At 36.8% G+C, this 14,977-nt stretch overlaps 1 protein-coding gene across 1 annotated transcript in view; it reads left to right on the top strand.

Moving 5' to 3' along the window:
- Nucleotides 1-14,977, top strand: part of ANO3 (anoctamin 3) — a 529,603-nt gene that overhangs the window by 426,134 nt on the left and 88,492 nt on the right. Inside the window, exons 13-15 of the mRNA XM_023550773.2 lie at nucleotides 4,660-4,794; nucleotides 10,308-10,404; nucleotides 14,354-14,414. Of these exons, the coding sequence (XP_023406541.1) occupies nucleotides 4,660-4,794; nucleotides 10,308-10,404; nucleotides 14,354-14,414 (293 nt within the window). The remainder of the gene's footprint in view (nucleotides 1-4,659; nucleotides 4,795-10,307; nucleotides 10,405-14,353; nucleotides 14,415-14,977) is intronic.

Below are 14,977 nucleotides of genomic sequence, written 5' to 3'. Positions count from 1 at the left end.
GGAGAGTAAAAAGGGATGCTAATAGGTTGTTGTTGTTGTTAGGTGCCGTCGAGTCAGTTCCGACTCATAGCGATCCTATGCACAGCAGAGCGAAACACCGCCCGGTCCTGCACCATCTTTACAATCGTTGTTATGCTTGAGCCCCTTGTTGCAGCCACTGTGTCAATACACCTCATTGAGGGTCTTCCTCTTTTCTGCTGACCCTGTACTTTGCCAAGCATGATGTCCTTCTCCAGAGACTGATCCCTCCTGATAACATGTCCAAAGTATGTAAGATGCAGTCTCGCCATCCTTGCTTCTAAGGAGCATTCTGGTTGTACTTCTTCCAAGACAGATTTATTCGTTCTTCCGGCAGTCCATGGTATATTCAATATTCTTCGCCAACACCACAATTCAAAGGCATCAATTCTTCTTCAGTCTTCCTTATTCATTGTCCAGCTTTCACATGCAGAGGGAAAAACAAGAATTGGATTATAAAGTTATATGAGTCATGTTAAGAAGTTTTGCACAGACCAAAAGATAAAGAAGGAAGGAATACGGCCCACTTCATTCTGTGAAGCAAACATAACCCTGATACCAAAACCAAAGACATCACAAGAAAAATAAAACTACAGGCCAATATCTCTTAAGAAGATAGATGCAAAAATCCTGAACAAAATATTAGCAAACAGAATCCAACACCATATTAAAAGAGTCATACATTATGACCAAGAAGGATTTATCCAGGAATGTAGAGATCGTTCAACATTAGAAAATCAATCAATGTAATACACCACATCAGAAGAATAAAGGAAAAGAACCACATGATCATCTCTATAGATTCAGAAAAAGCATTTGATAAAATTCAACACCATTTCTTGATAAAAACCCTAAAAAAAGATTGGAGTAGAAGGGAAATTCCTCAGTATGATTCAGGGCATACACGAAAAGCCAACAGCCAACATTATACATAATGGAGGAAAACTGATAGCTATCCCCTTGAAATTGGGAACATGACAAGGGTGCCTGCTCTCACCACTTCTATTCAATATTGTATTAAAAGTCCTAGCCGGAACAATAAGACAGGAAAACAATAAATAAATAAAACGTATCCAGAATGGAAAAGAAGAAGTAAAATGATCTATTTGTGGGTGATATGATCCTATATATAGAAAATCCCAAAGAGTTCACAAGAAAACTTCTAGAGCTAATAGAAGAGTTTAGCAAAGTTGCAAGGTACAACGTCAACAAACAAAAACCAGTTCAGTTTCTCTCCACCAGCAATGAAAAATCTGAAAGGGAAATTAGAGAAACAATTCCATTTACAATTGCATCTAAAAGAGTAAAATACCTGGGAATGAAACCTAACCAAGGACATGAAGGACTTATACCGTGTAAACTACAAAACACTGCTAAAAGAGATTAAAGAAGACTTAAATAAATGAAAAGATGTTCCATGTTCATAGGGTAGAACACTTAATATTGTTAAAATGTCAATACTACCCAAAATTATCCATAGATTTAACGCAATCCTAATCAAAATCCCAACAGGCTTCTTTGCAGAAATAGAAAAACTAATCCTCGACTTTATTTGGAATGGCAAGAAGCCCCAAACAGCTAAAGCAATGTTGAAGAGAGTAACAATGTAGGAGAACTCACACTTCCTGATTTTAAAACATACTATACAGCTTCAGCAATAAAAACAGCCTGGTCCTGGTACAACAATAGACATACAGACCAATGGAATAGACTTGAGGGTCCAGAAATAAACGCATGCATCTATGGCTAACTGATTTTTTACATTAATGCTAAGTCCATTCAATGGGAAAAGAGTCTCTTCAATAAATGGTGTAGAGAAAATTGGATTTCCAAACGCAGAAAAAGGAAAAAGGACCTACGCCTCATACCATACACAAAAGCAAATTCAAAATGGGTTAAGAACCTAAATGTGTAAACTAAAACCATAAAATTCTTAGAAGAAAAAGCAGGGGCAATGCTGTTAGGCCTAGCTTTAGCAATGGATTATCTAACATAATAACAGACGTACAAAGGGCAAAAAATAAATAAATAAATGAAATCTCATAAAAATTAAAAACTTATTCATCAAAAGACTTTACCAAAAAAAGTACAAAGACAAGCTACCGACTGGGAGGATATCTTCAGAAACCATATATCTGACAAAAATCAAATAAACAATATATATATAAAACTTTGACAACACCAAAAAGACAAATAGCCTAATCATAAAATGGGCAGATGATTTGAATAGACATTTCATCAAAGAGGACATTCAGATAGCCACCAAACGCGTGAAAAGATGCTCAGTGTCATTAGCCATCAGAGAGATGCAAATCAAAACCACAGTGAGATACCTTTTCACTTCCACTATGATGGCTAAGATAAAAAAGTAAAATTAAATAACAAGTATTGGCGAGGATGTGGGGAAATTGGAACTCTTAGCCATTGGTGGTGGAAATGCAAAATAGTACAGCTATTGTGGAAAACAGTATGACAGTTCCTGCAAAAACTAAAAATAAAGCTACCATATGACCCAGCAATTCCACTCCTAGGTATACACCCACAAGATTTGAAAGCAGAGACTCAAACATACTTGTGCACCAATGTTCATTTCAGTGCTATTCACAATAGGCAAAAGATGGAAACAACCTGAATGTCCATCAACAGATGAATGGATAAACAAAATGTGGTACATACATACAATGGAACACGACTCAGCCAGTAGGAGAAATTAAGTCTTGATACATGCTATAATATGGATGGAGCTTGAAGCATTATGCTGAGTGAAATAAGTCAATCACAAAAGGACAAATATTGTATGATCTTACTTATATAAAAAGATAAGAAAAGCCAAATATATCAGAACGAAGTTTATTAGTAGTTACCTGGGGTGGGAGGATGGGGGGGTGTTTAACGGTGATGAAAATATTGTGTTGACTCAGGGTAGGGTTGCACAGCCAATTATTGTAATTGCTATTAGTAAGTAGTGTTGTTGTTATTGTTAGGTGCTATTGAGTCAGTTTTGACTCATAGCAACCCTATGTACGACAGAATAAAACACTGCCTGATCTAGAGCCATCCTCACAATCATTATTATCCTTGAGTCCATTGTTCCAACCACTTTGTCAGTTCATCTCATTGACGGTCTTCTACTTTTTCGTTGACCCTCTCCTTTACTAAGCATGATGTCCTTTTCCAGGGGTTGATCCCTTCTGATATTGTGTCCAAAGTATGTGAGGCTTAGTCTTGTCATCCTTGCTTCCAAGGAACATTCCAGCTGTAATTCTTCCAAGACAGATTTGTTCGTTTTTTTTTTTTTTTGCAATCCATGGTATATTCAATATTCTTCACCAACACCATAATTCAAAGACATCAACTCTTCTTCAGTCTTCCTTATTCATTGCCCAGCTTTTGCATGCATACGAGGCAATTGAAAGCACCATGGCTCGGGTCAGGCACACCTTGGTCTTCAAGGTGACATTTTTGCTTTTTAACATTTTAAAGAGGTCTTTTGCCACTGATTTGTATTACACCTGTAAAAAATTTGATTGGCAAAATTTGTGTGATATATTTGCAACAATGACAAAAAAAAATAGTAGCTGCCGAGGCTGCTTATGTACAACCAAATACCTCGTGGGATTTTGTTCCTCGGTTTGGAGGTTTAAGGTCATGGTTTCATGGGATATCCCAGTGAATTGAGCTAATAACATGTTTAGTGCTTCTGTTCTACCTCCTAGTTTGTTCTACCACCTAGGGTCTTAAAAGCTTGCAAGTGGCCATCTAAGGCACAACAACTGGTCTCTCTCTATTTGCCTGGGACAACAGAGGAAGGAGAGTCAGGAATAGGAGGAGGATATGGAATGTGTAGCTGATTGCCTCCATGAACAAATGCCTCCTTTGCCATGACACCAGAAGAACTGGATGGCTACCATTACTGAACATTTTGATCAAAGAGTCCCTATAAGAATTCTGATCAAAAGGGGGAAAATGGAGAACAGAATTTCAAAATTCCCCTGAACTCTAGACTTTCTGGAACCATGAAGGTTAGAGGGAGCCCTGAAACTTTCCCTGAGACAATCTTTAGAAATTAAACCAAAACTATCCCCTGACATCTTCTTAAAGCCAAATAATAGTTTAGCTTAACTAGTAAAAAATGCCTTGAGCATTATCCTCTTTTAAGGACTATCTATATGGGACTAAATTGACAACAGCAACTGGAAAGATTAGATAGAAACCTTAGGGGCCAGTGAATTTATGTTAATGGAGGAGAAATAACTCAGAAAAAGAGGGCGAGAGTGGTTGCACAACTCAAAGAATGTAATCAGTGTCACTAAATGATATATCCAGAAACTTGAACTGGTGTGTGTTTTGCTGTGTATATTCTTAACAACAACAAAATAAATGAAATTATTTAAAAAGTTCTGCACAGAAATATAGTTGACAAAGTTATCCCTGTATCGACAACGTTTAAAGATAAATGGTATCACCATTATTAACAAGATTCCTTAACAAGTAGACATATTAGATACTTGGATGAAGCTGAAGAGAAGTTAGCTGGTAGCCATGAGTTTTCATCTGAAATTCTGACTAGTTGTAACATCAGTTTTTACAATGTCGCTTATGTTACTTTAAACTCAAACTAAGGTTTGCTTTCTCATGCAGGCGATACTTTGGTGAGAAGATTGGGCTTTACTTTGCTTGGCTGGGATGGTATACTGGAATGTTAATTCCTGCAGCAATTGTTGGCTTGTGTGTTTTCTTCTATGGACTATTTACAATGAATGGAAGTCAAGTAAGGTAAGCTGTTAACGGACCTATTAAAAGAAAAAAATTGGCCTATTCTGTGTTGGGGAAAAAGCTTAATGATACTGTTGAGTATAAGAAACAAGTGATAGTAAAAAAAAAAAAAAAAAATTACCACAGTTTATTTGCTGTTTTTTCTTTGTTTGTGGCGGTGGTTGTTTTTAGTTTTGTGAGCAGGAGCATTACATAAGAGGTCATTTTGATACTTCTATATGCAAACATCATTGGATAAATTCCAAGGCTCCTTATCTTTATGCCAATTTCCCTTTCAATTTATGCCACAGAATAATTCAAAAGTTCATAATTATATGTAATTTATATTTGTATAGCATTTCATAATCTAGAATACACTCCAGGTACATTAGTTCAAATAAGTATAATAGCTAAAATATTTTTAAACAATTTAAAATTTACGAAGACCTTCCAGATACATTTTTTCATTTGATATAAACTTCACTGCAACCCTTTGGGATTAATATCCCTTTTTGCAGGTGAGAGAACCTAGCATATTAAGGATGTCTAAACAAAACATTCATGTCACGTAAATCTGGCTGTAAGCAGTCTCTCTCCTCTCCTGAATACAAGACGTAAAATCATATTCTACTTTGTTCTTACTCTCTACAGGAACAGATAATTACAAATTCTACTTAGCACCAACTTAAGGTATCAAGACGGTAGCAGAATAGGATTTGACAAGAATCAAAAATACATCAGAATTATGACTCTTCTGTTAAATTTTAAATGACTCAAGATTTGGGAATGAGTAGAATACATTATTTTTCAGCAGAGGCAGTAGCCACCCTAGGATAAAATAAGCCTCTTAAGAGCATGTCCTATTTCATATATCACAAGGGTATTATCAAGTTCAGCCTTCTATGATAAAACACAAAAGCACCACTCTGCCCTTCTTCAGAGCTCAGCGTTTCTTCTCCCTTGGTCCATCTGTTAATGATGGCCTTGCTATTGAGTAGTGACAGTGACAGCTAATATTGGATTAATTTTCTTGAGTTTTCTTTTAAAAATGTGTCATATGCATTTGTACATATGTTATTTATCAGTTTTGACTAAAAAGACCTTCCTTGTCCTAGAGTTTAATTCTGCCTCTAACCAAGTTCCTTCAGTTGAAGTCTCAGAGTCCTCTTGTTCTACATGAAGGCAAAATGATAATTAGCACAAAACAAAGAAACACCTGCTGCTCGAAAGTGTGTCACCTGCACATAGATTTATTTCAGCATTTTGCAAACTCACTACCCCTCTGGTAGGCAGCATACTCTTGGGCAAATATCTGCCCACAGCAAACATCCATCCCCTTTTGGGGGTTTTTTCTGCATGCTGTTGAGTCAGTAACCTCTGGGGCTTATAGGAGAGGCCGTGATTTGGAGAATAGTGTCTGGAAAAGGAAAACACAATTTTAAAATATATTAAGAAAGAAGGATGATGATTTGTCAATAGCCTTTTATTGTTTGAGTTGGTTTCATGGAGAACAAAATCACAAAGTCTTACCACGTGGTGTAGCCTCCTCCTCTACCCCTACAAAGCTGAAAATGAACAAAAAGAAATGAATAGAATTACTTTTTCTATAGATTTATGCACCAGTGGAGTAAATTAGTTCCTTTTGTATTAGCTAAGTATTCTTTAACCTTTAATACAAGTAATGCTTTAAAAGGCTGTAGCGAACCTTGTTTTTTTTTTTCCACCCAGTGTTTTATGGTATTATATTACTGCTACTTCTGGCACACTATAATTAAGATCTTGTTAGACTTTCTATTCTAAAACGAGATAAGCAGCACTGAATATCTTGACTTTCCAAATTTCATGGGACTGAACTTTTCCATTCAAGGTGTCAGACGCGGTTGAATCGTAGGTGTTGCCATGGCTGGTTAGGGAGAGGGAATGGGGTTTTTATTTTGTGTTGATTTTTGTTAGTATTATTTTATGAAGCTCTCTTTTGTTTATTTCAGTGTCACAAAATGGTAAAAAAATAAAAATAAAATGAACTGCAGATGTGGATTCTATTTATTATGTTTCTAACAGCTATGCCCATCTAAATATATGTCACATTTCTTAATTGCCCTGTAGTTAAATGTAGGAATATATAGCAATCAAGTTTTAGATTACTATATTTGTGCATATGCATGTATATATTCTATTTGTGCAATGGTCTAACATAGACAAACATGGTCAGATCAGCGCCTGGGAAAGAATGTATTATAGGAATTTGAAGATGAGCAAGCAGGTATACGTGACCTGCTTCTCAGGCCCTGGGGTTCAGATCCAAGAAAAAGAGGAGAAACCCAGCCTTTCTGATTAATTCTTGACTTTTTGGCTTCATAACTCATGCAGCAAGTTATGTGGCCTGCAGTTCTGACCAGTCTTGCAAAAGCTGTTAATTCCTAAAGGACCACTGGAATCCTCTCCTGACACTGTCCTCAGTAACAAGGATTTCTACTATTTATCGGGTGCCTGTGAAGTACCAAACATTTTATCAATACATCTATGTAATATCTCAGTTAGACATTATCCCCATCAAGCGACGAAGAAAGGAGCAGTGGTTAAGTGCTTGGATGCTAACCAAAAGGTCAGTTTGAACCTACCAGCAGCTCCGCGGGAAAAAGATGTGACAGTCTGCTTCTGTAAAGATTACAGCCTTGGAAATCCTATGGGACATTTCTACTCTGACCTATAAGGTTGCTATAAGTCAAAATCGACTCAGCAGACAAAAGGTTTGGTTTTTGATTTAGTGATGAAGATATTGATGCTTAGGGAAAAAGTGACTTGGTCAGGGGCGTATATCTAGTAAGTGGTAGAACTAAGTTTCAGACCTCCGTCTGTCTGATTTTAAAGCCTATGCTTTATCTGTGCCGGCATCCTGCTCCTGCTCAAACCCACTCCCACGTTTTCTCCAAAGATGAGCATCACCAAGCAGACATTTCCTATTTGTGCCTCATTGTGTGGTATAGGATCAGAGAAGACATCAGCACCCTGGAATAAGTCCAGACACCCACCTCCAAATCAGCAAGTCTGTGCTTCCTTCCATTATCAGAAATTTGTGGTAATAATCATTTCTTTAGGTCGATCAGCCATTGATGTGTACATCTAGGAATACATATAAAAGAAAAGACAACTGCAGTTCTAATAGAGCTTTAGGTTGTCAGGTTCTGCAAAGGAAATCAAGAAACCCTTAAAATGAGCACTCTCTCCTATCCTCTAGTGGTTAAGTCAAAGAAATTTTTGATAGTATCAAATCTATTATTGTAGGCTAAAATAAATTTTCGGAAATTATTTAGTAATTGCAGTGCTATGTATTGGAAACCCTGGTGGCGCAGTGGTTAAGTGCTACGGCTGCTAACCAAAAGGTCAGCAGTTTGAATCTATCAGGCACTCCTTGGAAAGTCTACGGGGCGGTTCTACTCTGTCCCATAGAGTCGCTATGAGTCGGAATTGACTCAATGCTAGTGGATTTGGTTTTTGGTTTATGCCATGTATTGGAAACCCTGGTGGCATAGTGATTAAGTGCTACAGCTGCTAATCAAAAGGTCAGCAGTTTGAATCCATCAGGCGCTCATCAGAAGCCCTATGGGGCAATTCTACTCTGTCCTCTGTCCTGAGGGGCTGCTATCTGTCCTAAGGGGCTGCTATAAGTCACAATCGACTCGACGGCTATGGGTTTGGTTTGGTTTTTTTTATGCTATGTATGGAGTAAACCTTAAGCAAGTAACAGAACAGGGGTTTAATGATTCTGTCAGGAAACACAGGACCCAACCTGATGGCTGGAATTCTAGACATGTAGCTTTGACAAATCTGGGCTTTTGTTTGACCATTTGAAAGGTGGGAAGGATAATGTAGTAGAAACCAACTTCCATACCTTTTTAGTATGAGGTTTCAATGCGGGATGAATTGTTTCTTTCATGAAACGATGGATTGTTATAACAACCTCATTTTAATCAAAATTTTCTTCAAGAAGTATTAATTCTTTTTCCTTCAAATTAATAACATTACTAAGAGGAGTTATACAGTATTGTTTCTCTCTTGGGCTTTTAAAATGTGTGTTTTATCGGCTTTCTCCTGTTTCATATAGAAACCCTGTCTTCCAGCAGATGATGTGTGTGAAAGTGGGAGAAGTCTAGTATATATAAAACTCATTATGTCAAAATTATTATCATTACTGTTATTTTTTTATTTAAAAGTTTAAATAAGAAATAAACTTTAGTTCTCTTTTGGATATGGCATAGGTGGCAGAGAACTGGACCTAGAATCAGAAAAATGCTTGTGCAGCTACCTCAAGTACCTCTGGCTAGCTCTGTGACCTTGAGAAAATCACTTAAAATTAAACGTTGGCTTTCTCCTTGGTGGAGATAATTACCATTAGCCAAAGTTACAGTGAAGACTAAACTTAATGGACATGAACCCATCTTTGCCCACTGTAAAGCATTATATTACTGTATGGTATTACTATTTACTATTTTTTCCCACTTGGCTTGAGGTTATATAAATCTAGCATGTGAAATACAATTTTTTTTTTTTGCTTCATTCGATTGCATACAGCAAACAAAAACATTTGAAAATAGCAAATTTTGCCAGTTAAACTTGTTTTAACAGTTGTATTTCTTTTTTTTTTTTTATTTCCAGTCATGTTTTTCAAAAGCCTTTAAATTCCTTTCAACACAAAGATTTATTTAAGAAATTTTACTCAGGAGCTTTAAGTAGGAAAGGGCTGTGTGTGACAGAAAAACAAACCATCTTAAAAATAGATTGCTGTGAACTCTCAGGCTCTTGAGAAATTGTCATTGATGCCTTTTTTCCTGTGACAAAGGCATCTATAATTTATACTGAGACTTTAGAGGCAGAGAGCATAGAACTGAAGAAACATATGTCACAAAGTTACATTCAGATGGAGAATATATGTAAGTAAATATAAACTGTCAGGTCATCATAACACTGTGCATCAAGCACTGCAAAAAATACCAACTCCCTCACTTTTCAATGACCATTATGCACTGATCAACTGCAGTGTGAGTTATGAAGTTGTGTGAATTATGGATACGCTTCATTTTGGCGATTCTAAGGCAGCAATATCAGGGTAGGGAGGACCACTAGAGTGAAGCATCAAAACAATCAAGTTTGATTCCACCTCAGCCACTTACAAGGCTGTGAGCTTGGTGAGAACTCTATGGGGCCCATCTCACATGATTATGCTGAGTGCCATGAAATCACATGTCCATGTCTTTGTAAAAAATCCCCACAAGTGTTGAGATATGCCTATTATCGTTATAATATCTTGCTTCCAAAATCAAAGAAGCAACAAAACACCTATCACAAATATCTTAAAATACTCGAGTTGGAGTCACAGTCTAGAATTCTACGTCACCTGCCCACCACTCCCACTCTTTCCATGTCTTCCCCTTCTCCTCTCTGCCTTGCTGCTTCCCACAGGGTTGGCTGTGGAGGCTGAGCACCTTCCTAGACACTGGAGCTCATGCTTTCTTTTTCTTCTTTAATTTTTCAAGCCAAGAAATCTGCGCAGCTGCTGAGGTCTTCATGTGCCCTCTCTGTGACAAGAACTGCTCCCTGCAGAGACTCAATGACAGCTGTATCTATGCCAAGGTGAGCATGGCTCCTCACATTCTCCTTGCAGAGTATTCCTTTTTCTAAGACGCACACAGTATGCAGTCCTTTGACAAATAGCTTTTTACCAATATTGAATGTCTCCAAGAGTTTCAAAACCTTCAATACCATTGAAAAATGGATAAAAGTCAGTCTTCTGCAATTACAAAATGAGTATTTCAGATACGTGCTTTCATGGGAAAAAAATAGATCCTATCAGAGGATAAAAACTATATTTAAATAAATTAACATTGCCTTTGAAAACTATTTTAAATTTTCATTCCTGAAAGTATGAAGATTTAATTTTTTCTGCAAGTAAGTAATTTAGTACTATTTGCACATTCATTGAAAAGCACTGAGACCGTACTATCTACTCCTATTATGCTAGAATTTCTCATTTAAAATGAAATCACTAAATAGAATTTATTTATGAGCTTTTTTAATGTATAATTCTAAAAATGACCTAATTTCTGAATAGTTAAGTTGGTCTTATTCTTAACAGTTATTTGTTTTGGTTTGTTTACTTGTACAGCAATGTATTTTTCAATACCTAGTGTGAGCCTCAGACTGTAGACTGCTGTTGAAGCTGCAACAGAAATTAAGAGGGCATTTCTTTTTTTGAGAACCTTTATGGAAAAGTCAGTGTGAGACTAGGTATCGAAACCACCAAAGCATTTGTTTAAAAAGCCAAATTCCTGTGCTCTGCATCCAGAAATTCTAATCAGTAGGTCAAAGATGAGGCCTAGGAATCTGTACGTTAATAAGCTCCACTGGTGATTCTGATACAGGGCTTCCTGGGACCACATTTTTAAAAGATGCTGCCCTAAATAAGTAATGAGTTTCTGTGTGAGGGGTCATGGTGGACTAATCAAGTTCCCACGTTTGAAGTAGTTTGTACCCAGGTGCAACTAATAAGGATTTTTGCCCTGCCCAAGAGTTAAATGCTAGGGCAATGAGAGAGGGCAGAACTCTTGCCTAAACTTTCCCGTCACCCCCAGAGTAATATATTTCTGAACCTATCAAACAATTTTAGAGAAAGAGCAAGAGGCTACACTGGAGGAGACATAGACTTGAAGCTTCCAACCTAAAAAGAAATTATTATAATAAGAAAACCAATACCCACATTTTTTGATTTGTAGCTCTCCAAGAGAGTATTCCAAGAGAAATCAGGCTTCAAAGATAATGGAGAATTTGTGCTTGAACACAGCTGTATTTGAGGTCCAGTTTGCTCCCATTTTTATATATTGTCCTAACTCACATCAACAGTGAGGAATAAAATGCTTGTCCTTATGTCCCGCTGTTCATAAAGGCAAGCTGTTTTTTTCTAATGTATCGACTCTTTGCAAATATACACCTTTTAGATACACAAGATTCTTTTTGCTAATAGAAAGGTCTGGTATGTTGCTTGAAGAATTTTCTGGATATTTGAGCTGGAATTTTCTTCAACATAGCAAATGTTTTTGACATATAAGACAGGCCTTATATTCCCTTGCCAATCACCCATGATCTAATTTTGGGCCACAGAAGGAACGTTTAACTCTTCCTTTTCTCTCTATCCCATTTCTAGGGTGCTTTCATATCAGCACCCTAGTATTCCTATGACCAGAACCCTAAATAAAGTCCTTAGCACCTCAAGCTCTAATCACCAGTGGTGGGGGGGGTGAAAAACAGTTGCTGTCAAGTCGATTCCAACTCATGGAGACCCCATGTGTGTCAGAATAGAACTTTGCTCCATAAGGTTTTCAGTAGCAGACTTCTTGGAAGTAGATCACTAGGTCTTTCTTCCAAGGTGCCCCTGAGTGGACTGGAACATCCAACCTTTCTGTTAATAGCTGAACGTGTTAACGTTTGTACCACCCAAGGACTCCAGAACCACAAACTACTAATTCTTCTCATTGTCCCCGTGGTCTCCTTTATCATAATACTTTCCCCATGGGATGACTAGTAAATGTAAAACAATGCTCTTATACTGTTAACACTGATCCTTAGAAAATCTTCTGAAGTCTTAATTCCCATCTGGTTTCATCTCCCATTTCATGTGTGTAATCTCTGTTACATGAATGTTACATGTTTACCTCACTATATCCTATAGGACAGGATAGAAGTGCCCCATAGGATTTCCAAGGAGCAGCTGGTGGATTCGAACGGCTGACTTTTTGGTTAGCAGCCGAGCTCTTAACCACCACACCAACAGGGCTCCATATGCTATGATGTGTTTCTAAAAAGTTAATGTTTCAATTTTATTGAATAAAGCAAAATTATCTGAAAGATTTGTTAAGAGATCAAATAAGAAAAAAAAAACTTTTAAAAAGAAACTATGGCAAGTCATGTCTATACAACTCAATTGTTTTTATAAAGTGTGGCTTTTTATTTGCCACTTTTTAAAAGCATAGCTGTTTCTGGAGTAGGGGAGATCCATTATTTCTTGGTGACCTTTAAGTCACATGTATGAAGTCTCTATTCTAACACCGTAAGAGGCTCTTTCCTGCACTCGGTCTGTTTATAAGGGAAAACAGACAGCTGTTCAGTTGCTTGGCAGCCTCAGGTGTCTCTGTGGGATGCCTTTGGGAACAAAAAACCTGGATTCCTGCTTGGTGTAATTTTATGAGCTCTGTAGGAGAGTTTACTTATGATCCTTTCCTTCCTGTACATAATAATGTATACTGATGATTATTCTGAAAACCAGTTCTTACAACACTTTTAGAAACCTCAATCCTTAGGGTCATAGAATTTTAGAGCTGTGTAGGACATCTTCCATCTATCCACAACCTTCTAAAATGAGCCCATCTTTTTTAAACTGATATTTTTAATAATGCTACCTTACAGAAAAAAATATATACCATGGTTATCTGTTTTACATGTTGTTTTGCAGTGTGTCTCAGATGTTACAATTAAAATATAGATAAGTACTATTTTAATTCCCCTATTGAGAAACATCTAGATTTTAGACAGAGCAAGGAAGACACCATTCTGTCCCCACTTTTCCTTATGATGTTCTTTATCCCGTAATTAGCCTCTCCCTTCCATAAAAGCTTTTTTTTTTTTTTCCATAAAAGCATGAGTCGGAATCGACTCGACGGCACTGGGTTCTGGGGTTTCCATAAAAGCAGAGCCTCTATTTTCCCCCCAGTTTCTGTGGTAGCTATATGCCCGTCAGACATCTACTGTCTTGGCTGTATTGGTTTAATCTTCATCGCCAACTTATAAATATACTGAAGGCATTATGGAAATGAAAAGAAACAAAGGTGAATTGAACTGATACTTTATTAATATAAAATAATCCTTGCAACTCTGAACATTTTATTCATTAACATCATATAACTGTACATTGTTCTTTATCAAATTTCAGGTAATATCTAATTCAAAAACAGTTGGACTGCATTTCAAATGCTCAGTGATTTATGAAACCTAAAACAACTTAGGATGGGACCATTACCTTTTGTAGCCACTTTTGGACCCATGGCACATTCTGAAAGACAAATGAGAAAAGGGTAGCATTTTGATACCATTTCATTGGAAGTGGTGGCTGACTGGCAAAATTCTGAATTTTAAACGTCTCTACTCCTGAAATTCTTGTTTATAGAAAGTACAACTAGGTATGCTTCATCTGCAAAGCTAACGTCAAACAACCTCACATTGTAGTTTGACTATCTGTGGCCCAGAAATACTTCCAGGAAGTTCTAGAACCACTACTAAGCATGAATAGAAGTGAGGTATAAAGGAAGTTAGAGGGAAGGAAGAAGAAGAGAGAAAGGATGCTGTTCCCTCGCCTCTCCCCATGCGAAAATAACACAAATGGTTGCAGAACTCATTAAAGGATCTCATATCTTATATTTACAAATTATTAAATGACGTATTTTCATTGGGAAAAAAAAGTCAAAGTGCCTAAATGCAAACAGTAACCACTGGATAACTATAGTTGAGACTAAGCTTTTTGTTTTCCATTAAGGTGACATATTTGTTCGACAATGGAGGGACAGTCTTCTTTGCTATTTTTATGGCAATATGGGGTAAGTATACTCTTTCATTACTTACTTTCTGGTTCTTCTTTTCTGAGGCTATTGCTGTGTTTCACTCTCTATCTCTCTCACACACACACACATCATATATCAATTCAACAGTAAAGTTTCTAACTTGGTACTTACTTTGTCTTTTTCACCCATTTATTGTTTCCATGATTGAACCCTCTAGTTTCTAATGCCTTAGACATTTCTATACTAAGGAGCATGTTCTTCCTGCCAAAAGCAAATAGCAGTTAAAGACAAGAAGAAGCATACTAGAATCCAACTTAATCTTCTTGTATTATTTCTGGTGAAGGCAATACTGAGAAAATTTGGTGTCCATTTTTTTGTTTGTTTGTTTACTTATGTTTCCATTCTTTTTTATTTATTATGTTTTTTTCTATAGACTTCATACTTTTAGATATTCAGAATTTACTCCATGTATTTTTTTTTATGATTTAACAATAATATCTAACATATAATAAACCCTGATTCTATCTAACATCTTCAAAGTGTATGTTATGTGCAGGTATATGCTTTGGCTGACTTTTTTCACCAAGTTTTTTCATGGA

Source organism: Loxodonta africana, chromosome 7 (genome assembly GCF_030014295.1).
Source record: "Loxodonta africana isolate mLoxAfr1 chromosome 7, mLoxAfr1.hap2, whole genome shotgun sequence".
Classification (NCBI taxonomy): domain Eukaryota; kingdom Metazoa; phylum Chordata; class Mammalia; order Proboscidea; family Elephantidae; genus Loxodonta; species Loxodonta africana.
This window is presented reverse-complemented; position numbering and strand designations above follow the sequence as displayed.